Raw genomic sequence first — 19,845 nt, 5'->3', positions numbered from 1 at the left:
TTTAAAATGTTTGTACTGATCAGTGCTTCCAATTTTTCCTTAATTACAACGGACATATATTTTTAAAAGATTACAAATATCAAAAAATGAAATTTTAATGTAATATAAACAAAATGCAGCTCCTCTGACCTTACCTCTAAACTTGGAGTACTCATACAGGAAAGTCTAGAGTTTTCTTAGTTATAACAACTCAAAAGACTTTCCAGCTCCTCGTCTCCCCGCCTGGTAAGGAACCTAGCTCTGAACTCACACCACCCTTCTGGCTGTAGTCTTCTATCCGGAAAGCAACTGCTGAGACGTTTCAGCTAAATGCCACCAGCATCCAGTTCAAGTTCCACATGATGGCTCCCACAGCACCTGACAGAGTGCTCTAATTCTTAACTCACAAAATCTAAGGTGGGAACTAAAAATCTGTGCTTCAAATAGTTCCTAAATGATCCTGATAATCTAAGAATTACGCTGAGATCTGGTGCTACAGATAAGGTCAACTGTACCAAATCTGTAGTTTAATGAACCATTTCAGAGAAAGCCAAGTCAAATTTTTAACTTGATTATATGCCCAGTGTAAATTATAAACTACTTCAGAAAGCTTCTGTTGTCCTATAGTTTACCTAAATTCATAAACATCTGATAAAAAATACAGCTAAGTGTACTTACCAAGAACAGCTTTATCCAGATTAATGTAAGTGAAAGTCTTTAAATGCAAAGATGAAAGGTATCCCTAGAAGAGAAGGAAAATTACTATGTACTGGTATGTACTATCAGATTGAGTAGTTATTGTTAGGGATTTCTTTTTAAACTGGACTCTCTTTAGACTAAATGTACAGAAGCCAAAGAATATAAACCTACAAATAATGGTTTCTAGATGATGACTCACACCAATAAAAGTTCAGGTTAATAAAGACTGTACCTCTAGCCATTCAGTGGCACCTATAGCTCCCAAGTCTCCAGCACTCCAGCTGGCAAAGACAATGCTCCTCCTGGGTTTAAAGCCATCTAAAAGACAATATAAAATTAATTTAATCTTATGAGAAATGATAAGGACACAACTAAGAAAACAGACACTTCTAATTCAAAATTGATTTAAAGCACTGAGGCCCCCATGTGAAATAACCACAAAAACCAATACTTTTTTAAAAGTATTATTAAAAAGTCACATCCAGAGACTGAACTCAAGGCTTCACACAAACTAAGTTATCTCCCAGTCAAAAAATAAATTTCTGTGGGGCTGAGCAATAGCACAGTGGTCGATTCCCAGCATCCCATATGGTCCTCTGAGCACCACCAGGAGTAATTTCTGAGTGCAGAGCCAGGAGTAACCCCTGTGCATTGCTGGGTGTGACTCAAAAAACAAAAACATGAATACTGGCAGTGTAGAAGACCATATAAAGTGCCTAGGGCAACCTAGCTACATGAAAGGAAAGCATCTTAATTCCTGTACTATCTCTCCAGTTGCCAGGAATAAATTTTTAGAGCAATCTATCAAGACAATCAATTGCATGTAGGATTTCAGGTACATAGCAGGGATGAGTCTACTGAAAGTCATTCCTAATTTTATAACCTTATTTTATGAGTTCCTTAACTTCAAGACCAAAAAGATTTGAAATCATAGTATGCGATAAGTATCTTAAAAAAAAAAATTTTTTTTTTTTGCTTGGAAGTCAATGAAAACACTGAACTACTAAATTTTGTTTTACAGCCACAACTGGCAGTGCTGAAGGCACTGTGCTTGACTCTGTGCTTGGGGTTGCTACCAGAGGTGTTTAGGGGACTATGTGGTATGAGGGATCATATCTAGGTGTAAAGGAACATGATTGCCACTCAATGCCTCATTTGCAAACCACAGCACCCAAAAGGAGAGAACAAAAGGGAATGCCCTGCCACAGAGGCAGGGTGGAATGGGGGGGGATGGGGGGTGGGAAGAGATACTGGGATGCCTGTTGGTGGAAAATGGGCACTGGTGCAGGGATGGGTACTTAATCATTGAATAATTGAAACCCAAGCACAAAAAATTGTAAGTCTACAACTGTACCTCATGGTTTGTCACTAATAAAAATTAAATTAAAAAATAATAGTAATAAAAGGAAATGGAAATGATCACACTTAAAAAATCTAGGTCTACAGGCAGGCAAAGCAGGTGCTCAACTCACTGAGCCCTCTCTCGGGTTCAATATTGTACTACAATAACAATTTTCATGAAATAAAAGAAATATTTACAAGTTTGAATTTTTCATGAATCACAACTGGGAGAAGTCTTTTGAAGAGGTTCCCTTCATTCCTTCTCCCTGGGTATGCTTTCTACATTAAAATACCCTCATGTACCAAAAGGCCTGGAGAACTGGTCCTTAATAGGAATCTTACCACAAGCAGGAAGTGTGGTTAGGACATTGAAGGGACCACTATGATAATGACAGTGGGAAATAAACACTCTGTACAATAACTGGGTACTGAAAGGAGGTAAAATGATAGCCATGTGCTCCTTCAGTAACAGTATTTAAAACCACAGTGCCTAAAAGGAAAAAAGAGAAAAAGTGTCTGCTATTAAGACAGGCTGGGGGGAAACTGGGGACACTGCTGAAGGTATTGGGTGCTCAAACATTATATAACTGAACCCAAGACTGAAACTCAATCACAAACAGCTTTGTAACTGCTGTATCTCAGCGATTCAACAAAAATTAAAGTACTTTCTTGTTAACAGCTAAACAACTTTTCTATGCTTTCATAGAATTTAGAAATTTTTGAAATCATTTCAAAAATTCAAGGGTGGATGGTGGTTTGCATGAGTGTATGAGATATATGTAGAAGTATGGCAAGTACCATGAAGAAGTAATAATGTTACACATGTAAACATAGAAAAATTTACTATACATTTAAAAGCAAACACATTAACAGTTTTGTTTTATGAGTTTATAACTAATCATAGAAAATTGCTATAGAAGTATGCATAGCTTCTTCAGGCTCGCGATGGATTTGCCATGTCATTCTGCATATGTCAAATTAAGAATGAGGGCCCACTGGGGTATGGTGCCACCAGCAGGTCAATCTGTACCTGTGAGGCAAAGGCATCAGCAGTCTGATGGTGCCTTCAGATTTCCAGGTACCCCCAAATTGTTGCTGTGCCTTTGGCCAGACCCCAACAACTTGGGACCAAATTTACCAAGAAAGTAAGCAGCCAAAAATCAAGTATGTGGAAGACACACCCACAAACCACCTCCAGCTATATAATTGGAGACAAGGGCTCTCTGGTTCCTGATCAAACTGCTTAAAGGTCATAATCCCAGAGATTCAGAAACAAATCTCGAAACCCAGTGGCTTTTGGCAGAAATGCGTCCAGTCCTCACAGTAGGTTGTCGGCACCAAGTCACCCCAGTGGGGAAAGGGTGCTGTCCCTCCACCTGCTCCCCCTTGGTGGCTCGATGTCCATCATCCGCCAGAGGCCATTGGACAGTCAGGTTTGGGTCCACAGTGACGAGACATGTGGGGCCTCATGGGATGAGGGTGGAGCTGGCCCTTTCCTCCTCACCCCAACGAGACCCCGAGTTGCAACCCATGAACGGCCTCTCTGGCTCCTAATCAAGCTGCCTAAAGCCCATGATCCAAGAGACTCAGGAACAAATCTCGGAACCCAGTGGCTTTTGGCACAAATGTGTCTGGTCCCTGCAGTAGGTTACCTGTACCGGGCCACCCAGTGGAGAAAGGGTGCTGTCCCCCCACCTGTTCCCCCTTGCGGCTCGGTGGCCACCATCCTCCAGAGGCCATTGGACAGTCAGGTTTGGGCCTGCAGTGATGAAACACCCAGGGCCTCAGGGAATGGGTGTGGAATCAGTCCTTTCCTCCCTGCCCCAATGAGACCCTGGGTCGCTGCCCATGAATGGCCTGACTTCTGATCAAGCTGCCTAATGGCCATAATCCAAGAGACTCAGAAACAAATCTTGGAGCCCAGCAGATTTTGGCAGAAATCCCTCCAGATATAATTGTTAAAAATTCAAAATTCCAAAATCACATGTTATTCATAACCAGCAATAGAAAACAAATTGTCTACTGTTGCCTTTTCGGCAGATCTGAGTGTCGGGGTAAAATCCCAAATAATAATGGTGAGTCTGGTGTTGAAATATTGAATGTAATCAAAGTAGAGAGAGAGTAATGTGGAAATCGTCTGCTCCACAGGTAGGGGGAGGGTGTGGGATGGGTGGTATATTGGGGTTTTTGTTGGTGGAGAATGGGCACTGGTGAAGGGATGGGTGCTTCATCATTGTATGACTGAGACTTAAACCCAAAAGCTTTGTAACTGCTCTTACGGTGATTCAAGAAATAAATTTATAAAAAGAAAAAAAAAAAGTAAGGTGGAGTTCACGCCCAATTCAATCAGCTAATCCGTGGCTGAATAAACAGCAATACTCCTACATTAAAATTAAAAAAAAAAAAAAAAGAATGAGGGTTCAAGGGCTGGAGATCTTACAGCAGGCAAAATTGCTGACCTGGGTTTGAACTGTGGTGTAATACCCAGAAACGGTCAGTTGTAGTACTGAGCAGTCAGTTGTGCTTCTCCCCACCCCCCCAAAAAACAACAAAAAAAATGTAACATTTTTCTAGCATCTCAAATAAACAAATAAAGAAATAAGCACTTCTTAAACCAGAGCTAGCCAGGTATAAACCCTGAGCACAGCCAGTTGTGGCAATAAAACAAAACAAAATAAAATGTAATACTTTCTACAGTGTCAGAAAAAAGTGAAATGTTCCAAAAAAGAGTGGAGACACAAGAAAGAAGTGCCAGAGAGATAAAATAGGGATTAATGCACCGCAATGAATACAGCTGACCCTAACTTGATTCCTGGTGGTATATATGGTCCCTTGAACACAGCCAGGCAGCAACAACCCTAAGCCCTTAGCATAATCAGGTGTTGCCCCAAAGCAAAACAGAATAGAACCGAAAGAAGCTATTCCAAGGTCAAAGGTAGATACACCAAAGACAGTCTGCTCTGCATTTAAGAACTTAGCATTAGCACAACATAAAAATAAACATTCTTGGATATGGCTGATGCTGAATCAATTCCCAGCACTGGTCCTTGAGCACCTGCCAGTAGTGACCCTTACACAGTAGGCAAAGCGAACAAAGCATTACTGTAACATTTATACATCTTTAAAACACAGATATTCAGGGCCCAGAATTTATGCTTTACCTTTTAAAACCATATCAGAGAATATCCGGGAAAGTTCCAATAGGAGAGCTGTTCCTACACTGGATTTTGCAGCTCCAGGACCCCAGGCATCTCTCTGGGCCCCTACTACAACATAGCGATCTGTGGAGTAGGGGGGAAAAGAAACCCAACCAGTTGTTTTACACTATTTAATACATTTATTATTTATAATAATACAAATATTTAATATTTAAAACCTAGAATAAGCACTTTAATGGAGAGATTACCATACGTATTAAGACACGTTTCAGATCTGACTTGGACTCCAGAGAAATAATACCATTTTCTCTTTTAAGCATGGTTACTCAATTACAAGCTAAATTTACTCACCAATTCTGTTTTTGTGCTAATTATTTTAAGAAAGAACTAAGGTTCAAAGGCTTTCCTTATTAAATGATAGGACTATGTGACTATGTGACTAGTCACGTTTACACTGACAGCTGCCTATCTTAGGGATTGGCAAACCATAGCAGCATAACTAGTCACTACATATTGTTTCTACCCATTTTTGTGATTTAATGGCAGAACTGAATAGTTGCAAAATATTTATTACCTGCTTCCTTAAGAAGAAATGTGCTGGTCTATTCAGTAACTTAAAAAAGATTTTCTGGTCAGTTTTTGACAAATTGAATTTCTAAATTTATTACAAGATAATGATCTTCCCAATAAAATTAGTAAAAATTAATAAAATTAAAGTTAAATTCCTAAGTTAATTACCACCTTAATAAAATTTATCATGGTAGGATAAATAAGATTTATTATTTCATGATACAAAGTCAAGCCAGCATTCCTTATTCAGTGGATCAAGAAGCACCCATGGCAATTGCAATTGTGCCCTATGCCACAAAAGATTAAGGGGATCCTGACCACCCGAGGTCTGTGGTTCAGAAGGTGGGTGAGGGGAAAGAGCCAGTGGTTGTGTGTATGTGGGGTGGGGGTGGGGCAGCAGTGGCAACCACATATAAGTGTCCTTACCTGGTTCTTCAAAGCCTTTAATAACTCCAAAGATGTTAAAAATTCTTCTTTCGCTCAGCACATTGTTTACGGAGAGCTTCACAGTCTTATCCTTCTTGGTTTTCAACTTACATGAAGACTCAGCGTTCCAACTTGTTGGGCAATCTTCTTCCATATCTCTAGAAGTAGAAAAGGAAAATCAGAGTTATTGTTACTTCCCACTGGTTCAAGGAAAATCAGTCTTCCTTAATGCTTGATAAAGTACTACATTAAAATAAGACAAAAATTTACTTCCTCATAGCCAGTTACATTTTATCTAAGAAACATGATCAGTGGGGTTAGAACAACTGTATTACGTCTCCGCAGGAAATAAATGCTCACTTTACTGTTTAAAACAAAATCTCCATTGTGGGAAATATATCCATATCACAATATAAAAATAAATGGCTTGTAGCGATAGCACAGCGGCAGGGCGTTTGCCTTGCGCGCGGCTGGCCTGGCCGAGCCAGGTTCGATTCCTCTGCCCCTCTCGGAGAGCCCCGCAAGCTACTGAGAGTATCTCGCCCGCACGGCTAAGACTGGAAAGCTACCCGTGATGTATTCGATATGCCAAACACAGTAACAACAAAGTCTCACAATGAAGATGTTACTGAGCCCGCTTGAGCAAATCGATGAACAACGGGATGACAGTGCTACAGTGCTCAGATTAGGCTCCATTTTTAAAGAAGGATACTAATAAACTAGGGAGGATATTCAGAAGGACTAATTATGACTATAAAGCATCTAGAAACTGACGAGAAGTGAAAATACTAAACCCAACAATAAGGAAATTTCAACTGTTTTGTTCTAAGAGAAATTAATAAAAAATTAATAGATATCACCAAAACTAAGATGTTCACTATGAATATTCTAGCTGATATTCTCCAATAACTGAATGAGCTGCAACTGGCAATTAAGTGCTTACCACTGCAAGCAGTCAGTGGAAGCTATAGAATTACTACACAAATGATTTATGAACTGAACAGAAACACATAAATCACATAAATTGGGTTTATAAATCCAATGTACATTAAAGTCACTTTATGGAAGTTTTTTTTAATCTATGCAAAATTATAGTGTTGTTCTAAAATATAGATAGCCATTTTGTGTTATATCAAACCAACTTATTCTTCTCTACTTATAGAAACTTACATGTAAAATAGCTTTTAAATCAAAACTTACTTAAAGAGATTCTCTGCACAGGCTCTGCTAATTGTTTGTACAGGTATATTAGGTAATCCTGATGACTCAGATGGTGGAAACTGAGTATGATTGAAAGAAGGGAATCCTGGTGTATAAGGGTCACCTGTTCCTAAATGAGCCTGAAAAAACAAAAGTATAATTAGCTACATAGTCACATATTCAAATACTTCCCTGTAGGTTGTTTTGTGTTTTGTGCTATGAGACTATAGCACTGTTTTAAATTAGAATATTTATGTATGTGTTTCTGGAGGTGAGGCCCTTCGACCATACCTGATAATATTCTGAGACTACACCAATAAGATGCTCAAGGGACTCATGATGCCAGACTGAAACTTGAGCATCAGCATACAAAGCATGTGCTCCACCACTATGAATTATCTCCCCAGCCCCTAAATAAGTATTTTAAAGTATGAATGGTTCTACCATCAACAACTCAAATTTTTATATGGCATGTGCCTAGTTTTCATTTCAAAAAATGACTGAGAAAGCACATTTTACAGTAATAACTATGTCTCAAAGTCATATATAAATCATCTCCTACCTTACTGCTTAAACTATCCTATCCCAGAAGAAGGCATAAAAGAAAGCAAAGTTCTAGCTCTGATAATGTAGATGGAATTCAGCAAAATTCTGAAAGCCCAAAAAAAGTATTTACTTCAGAAATGAGAACTCACATGTCCAAAGAGTGGAAGCTCTGCATCAACAACAGGAAAATCAGCCCGGTCCATGTATATTAAAACACCAATTGCATTAAATCTCTCAGCATTTGCAACCTAAAAAACAACAAAAGAAAAAACACGTGAAGTTCAAAAATTATCTATTCTTATTAAGGTACATTAGTGAGTTTAGGCTGAGACAAAGAACTATATTAGAATCTATCAACACTCCCAAATATTTCATATAGTTTACATGTTTAGAAAAAACACCTGCCTCAAGACTGAGTTTAAAATTATAAGGGAGGGGGTATGGTGCCACCAGCAGGTCAATCTGTAACTGTGAGGCGAGTGCATCAGCAGCCTGATGGTGCCTTCAGACTTCCAGACACCACAAAATTGCTGCTGTGCCTTTGGTCAGACCCCAAAAACTTGGGACCAAGTTTACCAAGAAAGTAAGTGGCCAAAAGTTAGTTATGTGGGAGAGACACCCACAAATCACCTCCAGCTCAGCTATATAATTGGAAGTATCGCCTCTCTGGTTCCTGATCGAACTGCTTAATGGCCATGATCCAAGAGACTCAGGAACAAATCTTGGAACCCAGCAGGTTTTGGTAGAAATTCCTCCAGATTTAATTGTTAAAATTTCAGAATTTTCAAAATCGCGCAGCCACTACTGCAGCCACGCAACATCATATGTTATTCATAACCAGCAACAGAAAACAAATTGTCTACTGTTGCCTTTTCAGCAGATCTGAGTGCTGGGGTAAAATCCCAAATAATAATGGTGGGTCTGGTGTCAAAATACTGAATGTAATCAAAATAGAGAGGGAGTAATGTGGAAATCATCTGTCCCACAGGTAGGGGGAGGGTGTGGGATGGTAGTATACTGGGGTTTTGAAGGGTGGAGAATGGACACTGGTGAAGGTACGGCTGTTTCATTGTATGACTGAGACTTAAACCTGAAAGCTTTGTAACTGCTCTCACTGTGATTCAAGAAATAAAATTATAAACAATGAAAAAAAAAGGTGGAGGTCATGCCCAATTCAATCAGCAAATCAGTGGCTGAATGAATAGCAGTACTCCTACATAAAAAATAAATATTTAAAAAAATAGTAAAATTATAAGGGAGATAATAAAGCCTCACACAAAACAACCTATTTGATATGCTGCTACCCTTGGGTAGGGTTTACTTTCATTTTATTTTTGTTTTGTTTTTTGGGTCACACACAGTAATGCAGAGGGGCTATTCCTGCCTCTGCACTCAGGAATTACCCTCAGGGTGGTACTTGGGGGACCAAATGGGATGCCAGGGATCAAACCTAGGTCAGCTTCGTGCAAGGCAAACGCCCTCCCCACTGTACCATCACTCATGCTCCCTAGGGTTTACTTTTTTTTTTCTTTTTGAGTCACACTGGCAATGCACAGGGGTTATTCCTGGCAGTGCTCTGGGGACCATATGGGGTGTTATATGGGATGCTGGGAATCAAACGTGGATCAGTCGTGTGCAAGGCAAACATCCTACCCACCATAATATTGCTCCAGTCCCTCCCTAGGGTTTACTTTCTTTTTTTTAAAAAATTTTTATTAGTGAAACACCATAAGGTAGAGCTGTAGATTTGTAGACTTACAAAGTTTTGTGCTTGGGTTTCAGTTATACAATGATCGAGTACCCATCCCTCCACCAGTGCCCATTCTCTACTACAAATGATCCCAGTATATCTCCCACCCCCATCCCCCCTGCCTCTGTGGCAGGGCATTCCCTTTTGTTTCTCTCTCCTATTGGGTGCTGTGGTTTGCAAAAGAGGCACTGAGTGTCAATCATGTTCAGTCTATAGTCTTCTTTCAGCATGCCCTAGGGTTTACTTTCAATTTAATTTTCCTTTTATTTGTGAAGGGCCACACCTGCAAGTGCTCGGTGGCAATTCTTGGCTTGGTATTCCAGGAAGCACAATATGCTGGGAATTGAACCCAGAGTCCCAGTTAGCTCCAGAGATGTGAGCTATTCTTCCAGTCCTTAATCTTCCTTTTCATGAAACACAGGTATAACTGAATTTTATATACTCCTAAAACTCAGTTTGTAGATAATTTAAATTTTCGTATAAGTATTTGATAACTTAATTTCTGACTAAACACAATGCCTGAAAGTTTTCCAAGTGGCTGTGTCACAGTTGTGAAGTATTTTATTACTTTATATAAGTGAAACCTATTTGGTTTGTTAAGAACTTTCTTTTTTGACTCTAAGTCCACCTCTAGTAGTGCTCAGAACTATTACTCTTGTTATGTGCTTAGAGGACCATATAGGACACTGTGGATTGAACTGGGGTTAGCCATGTGCAAGGCAGGTGCCTTAACCTTTGTACTTTGTACTTAACTCTCCTGCCCTGTTAAGCACTGTAATAGATGATGCTATCAGGTATGAGTTTGAGTCTACTAGTTTTCAGAAATTAAAAAAATTTAAAATACCATTTCACTGAACAATGACTTAGTATTAATACATTTAATAACTTACACTTACCTTTTCAGCAAAAGTTATTTTCCCTGCTCTAAGAATGACTAGAGATCCATTCACAGGAAACTTTAACCCTTCAAAGTCCTTTTCAGTGCCAAAATTAGCATGAACCAGTTCACCCTAGAATAAAGACATTAGATTTAATAAGCACTGTGGTACTAAAATATCTAGACTGTAACCGTTTACAGATCAAATCCTAGAGAAAAAAAGAAAATTGGGAAAAAAAAGGAAGCCAAGACCTAGAAACAATTAATGAGTATTTTAAAGTCAAAACTGTCAGAATAAAAATTCTAGTTACCTATTTTTGAGAATTCCCTCCCCCAACTAAACCCACTAATTCAAAAAACTACACGAACCCCTATGTTTACTGGAACAGTATTTACAATAGCCAAGCATTGGGAACAACCTAAGTGCCCATCAAAAGGCGAATATGTAGTTGCCATCATGGGTTCCCCCTTCCCCAGGCAGCACTGAGAAGGCACACTATCTGGAATGCCCCTAAATGAACAAACCAAGTAATCCTTTGAACTGAAAAATCAATGAATGGTAACCAGATGGGAAAAGAAATGGGAAAATCAAGACAAAAGAGATAACTATATGGTTAAAGACAGAAATGGACTTTTGATAGTAAATTTATACTATTTTTAGTGATGCTGTCTTAGAATTTGAAGTATTATATATAAAGTAATGCTACTTCAATTTTAAAAAATGTCAGGTTATTAAGAATAAATCAAGATTTCTGGTATTCTAGATTGCATGACTTTTGTTACCCCTTGCTGCCTTTCATGTATATTCTTTTTTATATTAAAATACATTCATATAATAAATGTATATAATATACAAAAACATAGATAATGTACATATTAATGTAAGTAAGTAAAATAAAGGCCCTCTCGTTGATCATCGATTTGCTCAAGCGGGCCCAGTAACGTCTCCATTGGAGACTTTGTTGTTACTGTGTCTGGCATATCGAATACTCTCGGTAGCTTGCCGGGCTCTCCGAGAGGGGCGGAGGAATCGAACTCGGGTCGGCCATGTTGGCTGCGTGCAAGGCAGACGCCCTACCCGCTGTGCTATCGCTCCTATGGAGTTATTTTACATTGCTTCATGCTTGGGGTGAAGAGAACAGCTAACAGGATATGTTAAACACCAAGATGCATATCAATACATTAAAAATTAGCCATGGTTTCAGCAGTTATATCATGTTTCCACTCCTGATGTTTGATTATGAACACACACAGAACTCAGTCTCTCTCCTCTCTCTCCCTCTCCCTCCCCCAACCTCTGCCACACCTGGCAATGCTCAGGGCTTACTCCTGCCTCTGTGTTCAAGAATCACTCCTGGTGGTGCTCATGAGACTCTATGGGATGCCAGTTCCTGATTTCAGGTCAGTCATGTGCAGGCAAACTCCCTACCCACTGTACTATCACTCTGGCCCCTGGTCTAAGTCTTAAATGAATGTCCTGTGTGATAAATGCTAAACACTATTACAATAAAGTAACCCAGAAACATCATCTTTTTGACATTTACACAGATTCTGCTCCTAAAATGTTCTTATAGAGTTCAGATGTACAGCTATAAACTAATATTCACAACATCTAAACACAGAAAGTTCAAAGGTAAACTAAAATTATCAGTATTTCCTCAGAGAATAATCTACCACTTCCACACCCCTGGCTGGCAGGCAGCCAGGGAAAGTGACACCACACAGAAAAGGAGATAAAGAATAACCAAAAAATTCATCTGGCTTAGAAGATCTCCACTAGGTAAAAGCCATATGCAAATCTGTGGCTTTTTAACCCGAGAGACCTAGGTAAATCCACACTACCTATTTTTATTATTTTTTTGTTTTAGGCCACACCTGTCAGTGCTCAGGGCTTGTTCCTGGCTCTGGGTTCAGGCTCAGGATCACTCCTGGCGGGATTTGAGAGGACCATATGGGGTGCCAGGGATCAAACCCGGGTTGGCTAGACATGTGCTCTGCCACATGGATGATCTCCCTGGCCCTCTAGAGCACTAATATTTTCCCCGTTGTAGTAGGGGCTGGAGAGATAGCACAGGTATTAAGGCACATACCCTGCAGGTCACCAACACCCGTCTCATCTCTGATACCACATGGGTCTCCAAGCTGGGTCCAGTTCTGGAGGCCCTCAAGCACTTTCAGGATGGTCCAGGGAATCAATCTCTGGCACTTCAGGGCCTTTTAAAGTTTCATATCCTTGGGGGCTGGAGCAATAGCAGAGCGGGTAGGGCGTTTGCCTTGCACATGGCCAACTCAGGTTCGATTCCTAGCATCCCATATGGTCCCCTGAGCACTGCCAGGAGTGATTCCCGAGTGTATGAACCCGGAGTAACTCCTGTGCATCGTCGGGTGTGACCCAGAAAAGCAATAAATAAATAAATAAGGTATCATCATTTATTTATATATATCCTCAAACCCATGGATCTAAACCAACTGGTTGAGAATTGTCAGGAAGGGACAACAAACCCAGAACTTTCCAAGCACTACTTGGAAGACATTTTTTTTTTTCTTTCTGAAGTGGTTTGGCCATATTTGCCTAAATTTTAAAAGATCAAGTTTATGTAATTAAACTAAACCTAGACTCCAGTCAAGATGGTTATTTATGGGCCAGAATAACAAACAGGATAGCAGGTATGGCACTTGCCTTGCCTGTGGCTGACTCAGGTTTGACCTCTGGCATCTCATATGGTCCCCCAAGCACCGCCAGGAGTAATTCCTGAGTGCAGATCCCTGAGCAACGCCAGGTGTGATTTAAAAGAAAAGAAAAAAGAAAAGGTTTTTTATGTAAGTCCCCACATAATGGAATATCTGATAGGAGCAAGTGAATATGCAGATAGAGGGCTGCATCATTGGCTTTGAGGAGTATATGAACTTCGTGTTAGATGATGCAGAAGAGATCCACTCAAAAACAAAGTCAAGAAAACAACTGGGTTGGATCATGCTAAAAGGAGATACTGTCACTCTGCTCCAGAGTGTCTCCAACTAGAAAACATGGATGAAGTGAGAAATCGTTGAGAAGGCACTGCAGTTTGTTTTCTAGGTGTTTTTTGGGGGGAAAGTAGTTTTAAAACATTTGTTCATATTGTTTGGATCACTGTTATGTTTATATTCGATGACAATAAATGCTGAGGGATTGTTTCAAAAACAAAAAAAAAAGAAAGAAAAAGAAAGTAGGAAAACGGGAAGCTGACCAAGGTAAGGACCTTGGTGCTGAAGCAACAGTACAGTGGGGAGGCCACTCGTTTTATACATGGAGAACCCAGGTTTGATTCCTAGCATTCTAAATAGTTCCTGGAACACTGCCAAGAATTAATTCCTGATTGCAAAGCCAGGTAGGGGTAACCTCTGAGCATTGCCAGGTAAAGGTAAGTAAAGGTAAAGGCCCTCCCGTTGATCGTCGATTTGCTCGAGCGGGCCCAGTAACGTCTCCATTGGAGACTTTGTTGTTACTGTGTCTGGCATATCGAATACTCTCGGTAGCTTGCCGGGCTCTCCGAGAGGGGTGGAGGAATCGAACTCGGGTCGGCCATGTTGGCCGCGTGTAAGGCGAATGCCCTACCCGCTGTGCTATTGCTCCAGCCCTGACCCTAAAAAGCCATAATAATAATAATAATAATAATAATAATAATGTAATGACTCTTACTAAAGAGGTAATGCTGGAACTGAGACTTGCACAGTGAGGGAAGAAGTCCATGTTGATATTTAGGGGAAGAATGGACCAGGCAAGGGAAAGGGAAGTTTTACAAAAGTTTGAAGTTGAAATATGCTTGAGTTTGAGTGTTTGTGAAATAGCTGGGAAGTCATAGTAGAGACTGAGAAAGGAGAAGAGCAGTTAAGATTACTTAGGATCTGGTATGTTTAGATGAGGACTTGAGATTTTATTTCATCTACATACAGAAGAGAGTTAAGAACAAGAATAGTTTATGATGCATTTTCCAAGTAAATTGATACTAAAACTAAGGATAGTAAAGAAAACTTATTTTTGAGTTATTTAACAGGGAAAAAGTCTTCTGCATTTTGCGCCTTACTTACAGTAACTGTCTCAGCCTTACTATATGCCACATAACCATCAGGATTCTCCAACAGGTATGGTACATCACCACTTGTACGCAGTATGGTCACCGAGTTTCTAGAACTGTGAAAGTACATTAAATGTAGTTATTGTCTTCCTTGAAAAATAAAATTACATAGCTTTAAAACAATTGAGTTTACATTATTTGTTTTTAAATTCCTGGCAATATTTAGCACATTTTTAATTTTTTTTTTTAAAAAAGCATTTATCATGCTTCAACATACCTGCCTTTAACTTGAATCTTAACAGAATGTTCATCATGCCAAACTTTACTGAGTTTAAATTCACGAAATTTATTTTCAATGAGGAAACCAAGGGTTTCATCTTTTTGGGATCCAGCCTCACGAGGGGTATATAAACTTTCACCCAGCCACCTGCAGGAAAAAGATTACTTGTTAAATAAATTTAGTTTAAAATATTGAACTCAACACACAAATTGTTTTAAAAGCCTAACTCAACTATTCTCCTCATAGTTAAATCGACCAGATAAATGTAGAAGGGAAAAAAAAAACCCCAACAACTGGTGTTCAGTTTCTGAAGGTATCTTACTTTGAATTTGTTAAACTCTCTGGTTGGGGCTGGGAGACAGTACAGTACATGTCTACCATGTGCCCAGCCCTAGTTTGATTCCCAGCACCACATCTGAGCATCTCTAGGGGGTGGGGGTTTGGAGGACTCCAGCACCACAGGAGGAGGCCTGGATATTGCTGGCATAGCAGGGCTTTAACAGCAGAGCATCCTTGGGTTCTTGCACTAAACTGACAGCCTAGACGGGTAAGAATTGCCAGTGAGACTCCAGGACCTTTTGAGCACAACTGGGGTGGCAAAAATAAGTAAACAAATGTCTCACTAGAACTTCAAGAACCCCATTCCAATGCAATTTATCTTCTTAGGTTTTTTTTTTTTAATTTTTATTTACTTTTTTTTTTTTAGGGTAATACCCAGCAATACTCAGGGATTACTCCTGGCGGTGCTCATGAGACTATTTGGGAAGCCGGGGATTGAACCTGGGTTGGCCATGTGCAAGGCAAATGCCCTACCCACTGTACTATCATTCCAGCCCCGTTTTAGGTGTAGTTTTAAGGTAAATGAGGAGCTTCCAGAGCATCTATTAAAGGCAAAGAGGAAGTACAATAGGGAGTAAAATCAAGCTTTGATTTTCATCTGCCCTGAAGCATTCTGAATCCTCTGACCAAACTGTTCTCTGTTCTGATCTTCTGCAGCTCTCATCTTCATCTGGCACTTCTCAATTTCTACTCCTTACTCTGTGCTCAGGAACTGCTCTCAGCAATTCTCAAGGAACCATGAGGTGCTAGGTATTGAACCTAGACTTAAGAATGCACTCGGGGGGGTAATCTCAGCTCTCTCTCTGGCCTAAGTTACTTGATATCTTTGTGGGGAGAGTGCTAGTATAAACTACACTCACTTTCTGTACAATCTATAGTATACATCCAAGTATTCACTTGATGATATGAAAATGCAGATTTCAAGCTTAAGATTTAAAAAAATATATACCATTGAAACAAGATGTAACAAAAACAAGCGATAAATATATTTTCTACTGAGTTAAGATATCTAAGGAAAACCTTAAAAAATCTAAGGACAAAATCCTTAAGGGCACTTTTTTTTCCCCACAGAAAAGAATTTCAGGAGTAGACAAGCAGCGAAGTAAATAGATTTTATTTGGAGGGTTTTTGAAGGTGTGGAGGGGGAAGAGTAATTCGCTCAAGAGAGAAGACAGGCTTCTCCAAGGGAGGAGAAAGAGCCCCTAGACACATCCCATCATTGGACATGAAAGCATGAAAGTACGTATCTCAAGAGGCGAGATGGAGGCGCCACATGTGCTCAACCACAGGGGTGCAAAGCAGCACCTGGGCTCGGGCAGCATATGCGCTTAAGGGCACTTTCTATGGTTTGGATGAGTGAAAAATCAAGAAGAAATCAAGTAAAACTAGAGGCGTTCCGCATGAGTCCTGCTTCAGAGAGTAAAGAAGGCTATGACTTCTTTACAAACAGTAAGAGTTCTCAACAAGACTTATATGTGTTAAGGTAGAAAACCTCATCAGGAGAAAGTTCTGTAGTAAGCAAGCTACAAGAACCAATTGAAAGATCAAGAAGCTAAGGGTTTTTTTTTCTTTTTAGAAAAAGGAAGTGCTATTTCTCAGTATAACCCCTACAAAAAAGGGGCTGTTCTCTCTATCAATATAGTATGTACTCTTTACTTTCTAGTTAACTAGGGAAAGCCTTACCTACTATAAAACCTTTCCTCCAGATTGTCACCTGTTTTGCTTCCCTGCACCTAATGATCCATTTCTTCTAAGTCCCAAGACTAAACTTACAAAGCAGCTCAACGCTTACCTGAGGGATCTGGTAAAATCTACAGTATTTACTTTTTCTGACAGCTTTGTTTTGAGGTCTGTCCACAGTAAGAGAGGTGATACTTCAGGTTCGAAACTTTCTTCAGGTTCATCAGGTTCTGTTTTCCCTGTCTCTGCTGCAGCCAGTCTCTCACATTCACCTTTTAGTTCTGCACGCTTACAATAGCCCAAGTAGCCAATCATAAATCCTAGCAAGAAAAATTTTAGGGGTGAACACAAAGGATTTCATTTACAATCTATTCCTATGGAATTATCAATATTTTTAGCTGACTTAAAAAACAATGATTTTAATCAAATCATAAGTTAGAAAGAAAAGCACATCATTTTAATTCTTTGTATTTTAAACCATACAATCTGTTCTACTTTAAACAATTACTATTTCAAAATATAGCTACACATTTTCTTCCCAGAAGGCTTACCTGAATCCTCGGATCAGCTTCTATGGTACAAATATCCTGTGTATACTTTCAGAGTAACATCTGACACTACACTGAAAGGATGCATGCATGTGTCTCTCCTGTCCCACTAGGCTAAACTCAAAGGTAGGTTTATAATCTCGGACCTATTTCAAGGTCTATTAAAGTAGCATATAAAATACAAAATAAATATTTGCTGATATGAATAAACAGACTCCAAAGAGTTGGTTAAAGGAGCATTAAGTCCTGAAAGGACACGCTTACCAATCAAAAAGAAGATGATGACAGCAATAGTTCCATAGCAGATGCATCCATTGAGCCTCTTTGTTTTTTTGACACTGGCATGATTACCCTTCACGTTATTTTCAACAATTTCTTCTTCATCTACAGCTAATTTCATCTCCACATGACTATTATCGCCATCTACTTGTCGAGCCAGACTAAACCGGGTATATGATAATGGTTCTCCACCAAACTGAAAACCATGAAAACATTTTTTTTTAAGAGAAAGAAATCTTGGTAAAAAAGGGTATAGAAATACTTACAAAATTTTTTGTCAAACATTATACTTGTAATCGAGACACTACTATAACTGTTATACATTCTGAAGAAAGCAGTTTTTCTTTCAAACCAACACTGTTCCCTGTGTACAGTTCTGTTGATGATAGTTAAAGAATTAAGTTCACATATTAAGTCTTCTTTATTAAGATTTTTCATCAGGGTTTCTGTTGTGCCTACATACTGGTAAACGATCAGAACTTTAATATATTTTATCTCCATTTATTAGACCCAAAACACCCAGAAACTTTTGACAGGATTTTCTATAATTCATTTTACTCAGGGCTAGAGTGATAGCACAGCGGGTAGGGCGTTTGCCTTGCATGCAGCCAACCCGGGTTCGATTCCCCCATCCTTCTCAGAGAGCCCCCGTGGCATATTCGATATGCCAAAAACAGTAACAAGTCTCACAACAGAGACGTTACTGGTGCCCACTCGTGCAAATCGACGAACAACGGGAGGACAGTGCTATAGTGCTACAATTCTACTCAAGACAGAATACACATTCCTCCGTATGATCAGTTATGTCTCAAGGCCACTATACTTCAAATGTAAATGAATATCTCAAGATAGATGCTTTAGATATTACAGAGTAAAAGCCACAGTTGGATATCTCATATTCTTATAACTGGTGACAGAAAAAAGAATTTAACTCTTTATCTTACCAAGTTAGAGATTGCTGATCTCGCTTGATCCATCATTCTGAGCCACCACACAGAAGAGCCTAATATTAAAAGAGTATTAGTGAGATAGCTGTCAGTGTGGGAGCTAAGTGTGAACTTGCTTAGGAGAACCATTTAGCATGCCGGGAACCCAACCCAGGACAACACCATGCAAGGCTTACCCGCTGTACTGTACTGTTCTGGCCCAAAAGTCTATTGTGTAGACTTTTCATATACCATATTATTACATATTAAACTTACTTTATTTGGGGCCTGAGGAGATGGCTCAAAGGGCCAATTTGCATGCTTCATATGCAGGCGCTCCAGCACCATGGAAATGTATTTCCCCTCAGCTCCCAAAATAACAAAATATGAAAATTTATTTCATATTTTAAGACTTTTCTTATACCAGCAGTAATACTTCTAGTACGTATAACAGTACTTCACACAGTTGTGAAATACATGAATATAAATGAAAACCATTTTATAAACTGACATTAGCAAAGTCTCATCCAGAAACCACAGTTTATAGATTTAAAAAATTTTTTAACCCCCAAGCTTTAAAGACCAATAAGTAATAGACCAAATTCCTGGAAGCACAATCTCTTACCCCTTCTGGTACATAAAACTTATCACTATCATTGCACCAGAAGTGTACAAACCCAATCGCTAAAGCCAGAACTAGAAGGCCCCACCCTGAACCAATTTTACTCACCCTTTTCTAAGAAAAAAACAGTCTACAAGTTTAATACTCATCTGTCCTAACCAATCACTTCTCAAAGTCTCCAATTTTAAATTAATTTTAATGCTGACAATACATCTAAATAAATGACCTAAACAAACTAAATAAGGTGACTGGTTGACAAGTCTATAAAAAATATTAACAGAATGTATTATATAAAAAGATGCTTTTAATTATTAAAATATAAGTACTTTTAATTTTGTTTTGTTTTTGAGTCATAGCTGGATGCACTGAGGAGGACCATATGGGATAGCAGGGATTAAACCCAAGTTGGCCATATATAAGGAAAATGCCCTACCTCATTGTACTATGGCTCTGGTTCCACTTATTTTTTCCTTAACCAAGAAAACTGATCAGTTAAATAACAGAAACACTATTTCGATTTCAATCCCAAGACACAAAATTGAGAAATCACATAAACTAAATCAATTCAGA

General features: G+C 39.2%; 1 protein-coding gene across 1 annotated transcript in view; it reads right to left on the bottom strand.

Annotated features, from left to right (window-relative positions):
* TFRC (transferrin receptor) overlaps positions 1-19,845 on the bottom strand; it is a 38,239-nt gene that overhangs the window by 14,264 nt on the left and 4,130 nt on the right. The window contains exons 2-13 of the mRNA XM_056127123.1: positions 18,672-18,730; positions 17,713-17,923; positions 17,013-17,220; positions 14,879-15,028; positions 14,615-14,717; positions 10,566-10,679; positions 8,069-8,167; positions 7,374-7,513; positions 6,174-6,331; positions 5,181-5,300; positions 911-996; positions 658-721 (exon numbers count right to left, since the gene is read on the bottom strand). Of these exons, the coding sequence (XP_055983098.1) occupies positions 658-721; positions 911-996; positions 5,181-5,300; positions 6,174-6,331; positions 7,374-7,513; positions 8,069-8,167; positions 10,566-10,679; positions 14,615-14,717; positions 14,879-15,028; positions 17,013-17,220; positions 17,713-17,923; positions 18,672-18,707 (1,489 nt within the window). The 5' untranslated portion in view covers positions 18,708-18,730. The remainder of the gene's footprint in view (positions 1-657; positions 722-910; positions 997-5,180; positions 5,301-6,173; positions 6,332-7,373; positions 7,514-8,068; positions 8,168-10,565; positions 10,680-14,614; positions 14,718-14,878; positions 15,029-17,012; positions 17,221-17,712; positions 17,924-18,671; positions 18,731-19,845) is intronic.

Source organism: Sorex fumeus, unplaced genomic scaffold (assembly GCF_029834395.1).
Source record: "Sorex fumeus unplaced genomic scaffold, SorFum_2.1 ptg000063l, whole genome shotgun sequence".
NCBI classification, from domain to species: domain Eukaryota; kingdom Metazoa; phylum Chordata; class Mammalia; order Eulipotyphla; family Soricidae; genus Sorex; species Sorex fumeus.
The sequence above is the reverse complement of the archived record's forward strand: the minus strand, read 5'-3'. Positions and strand labels throughout refer to the sequence as shown.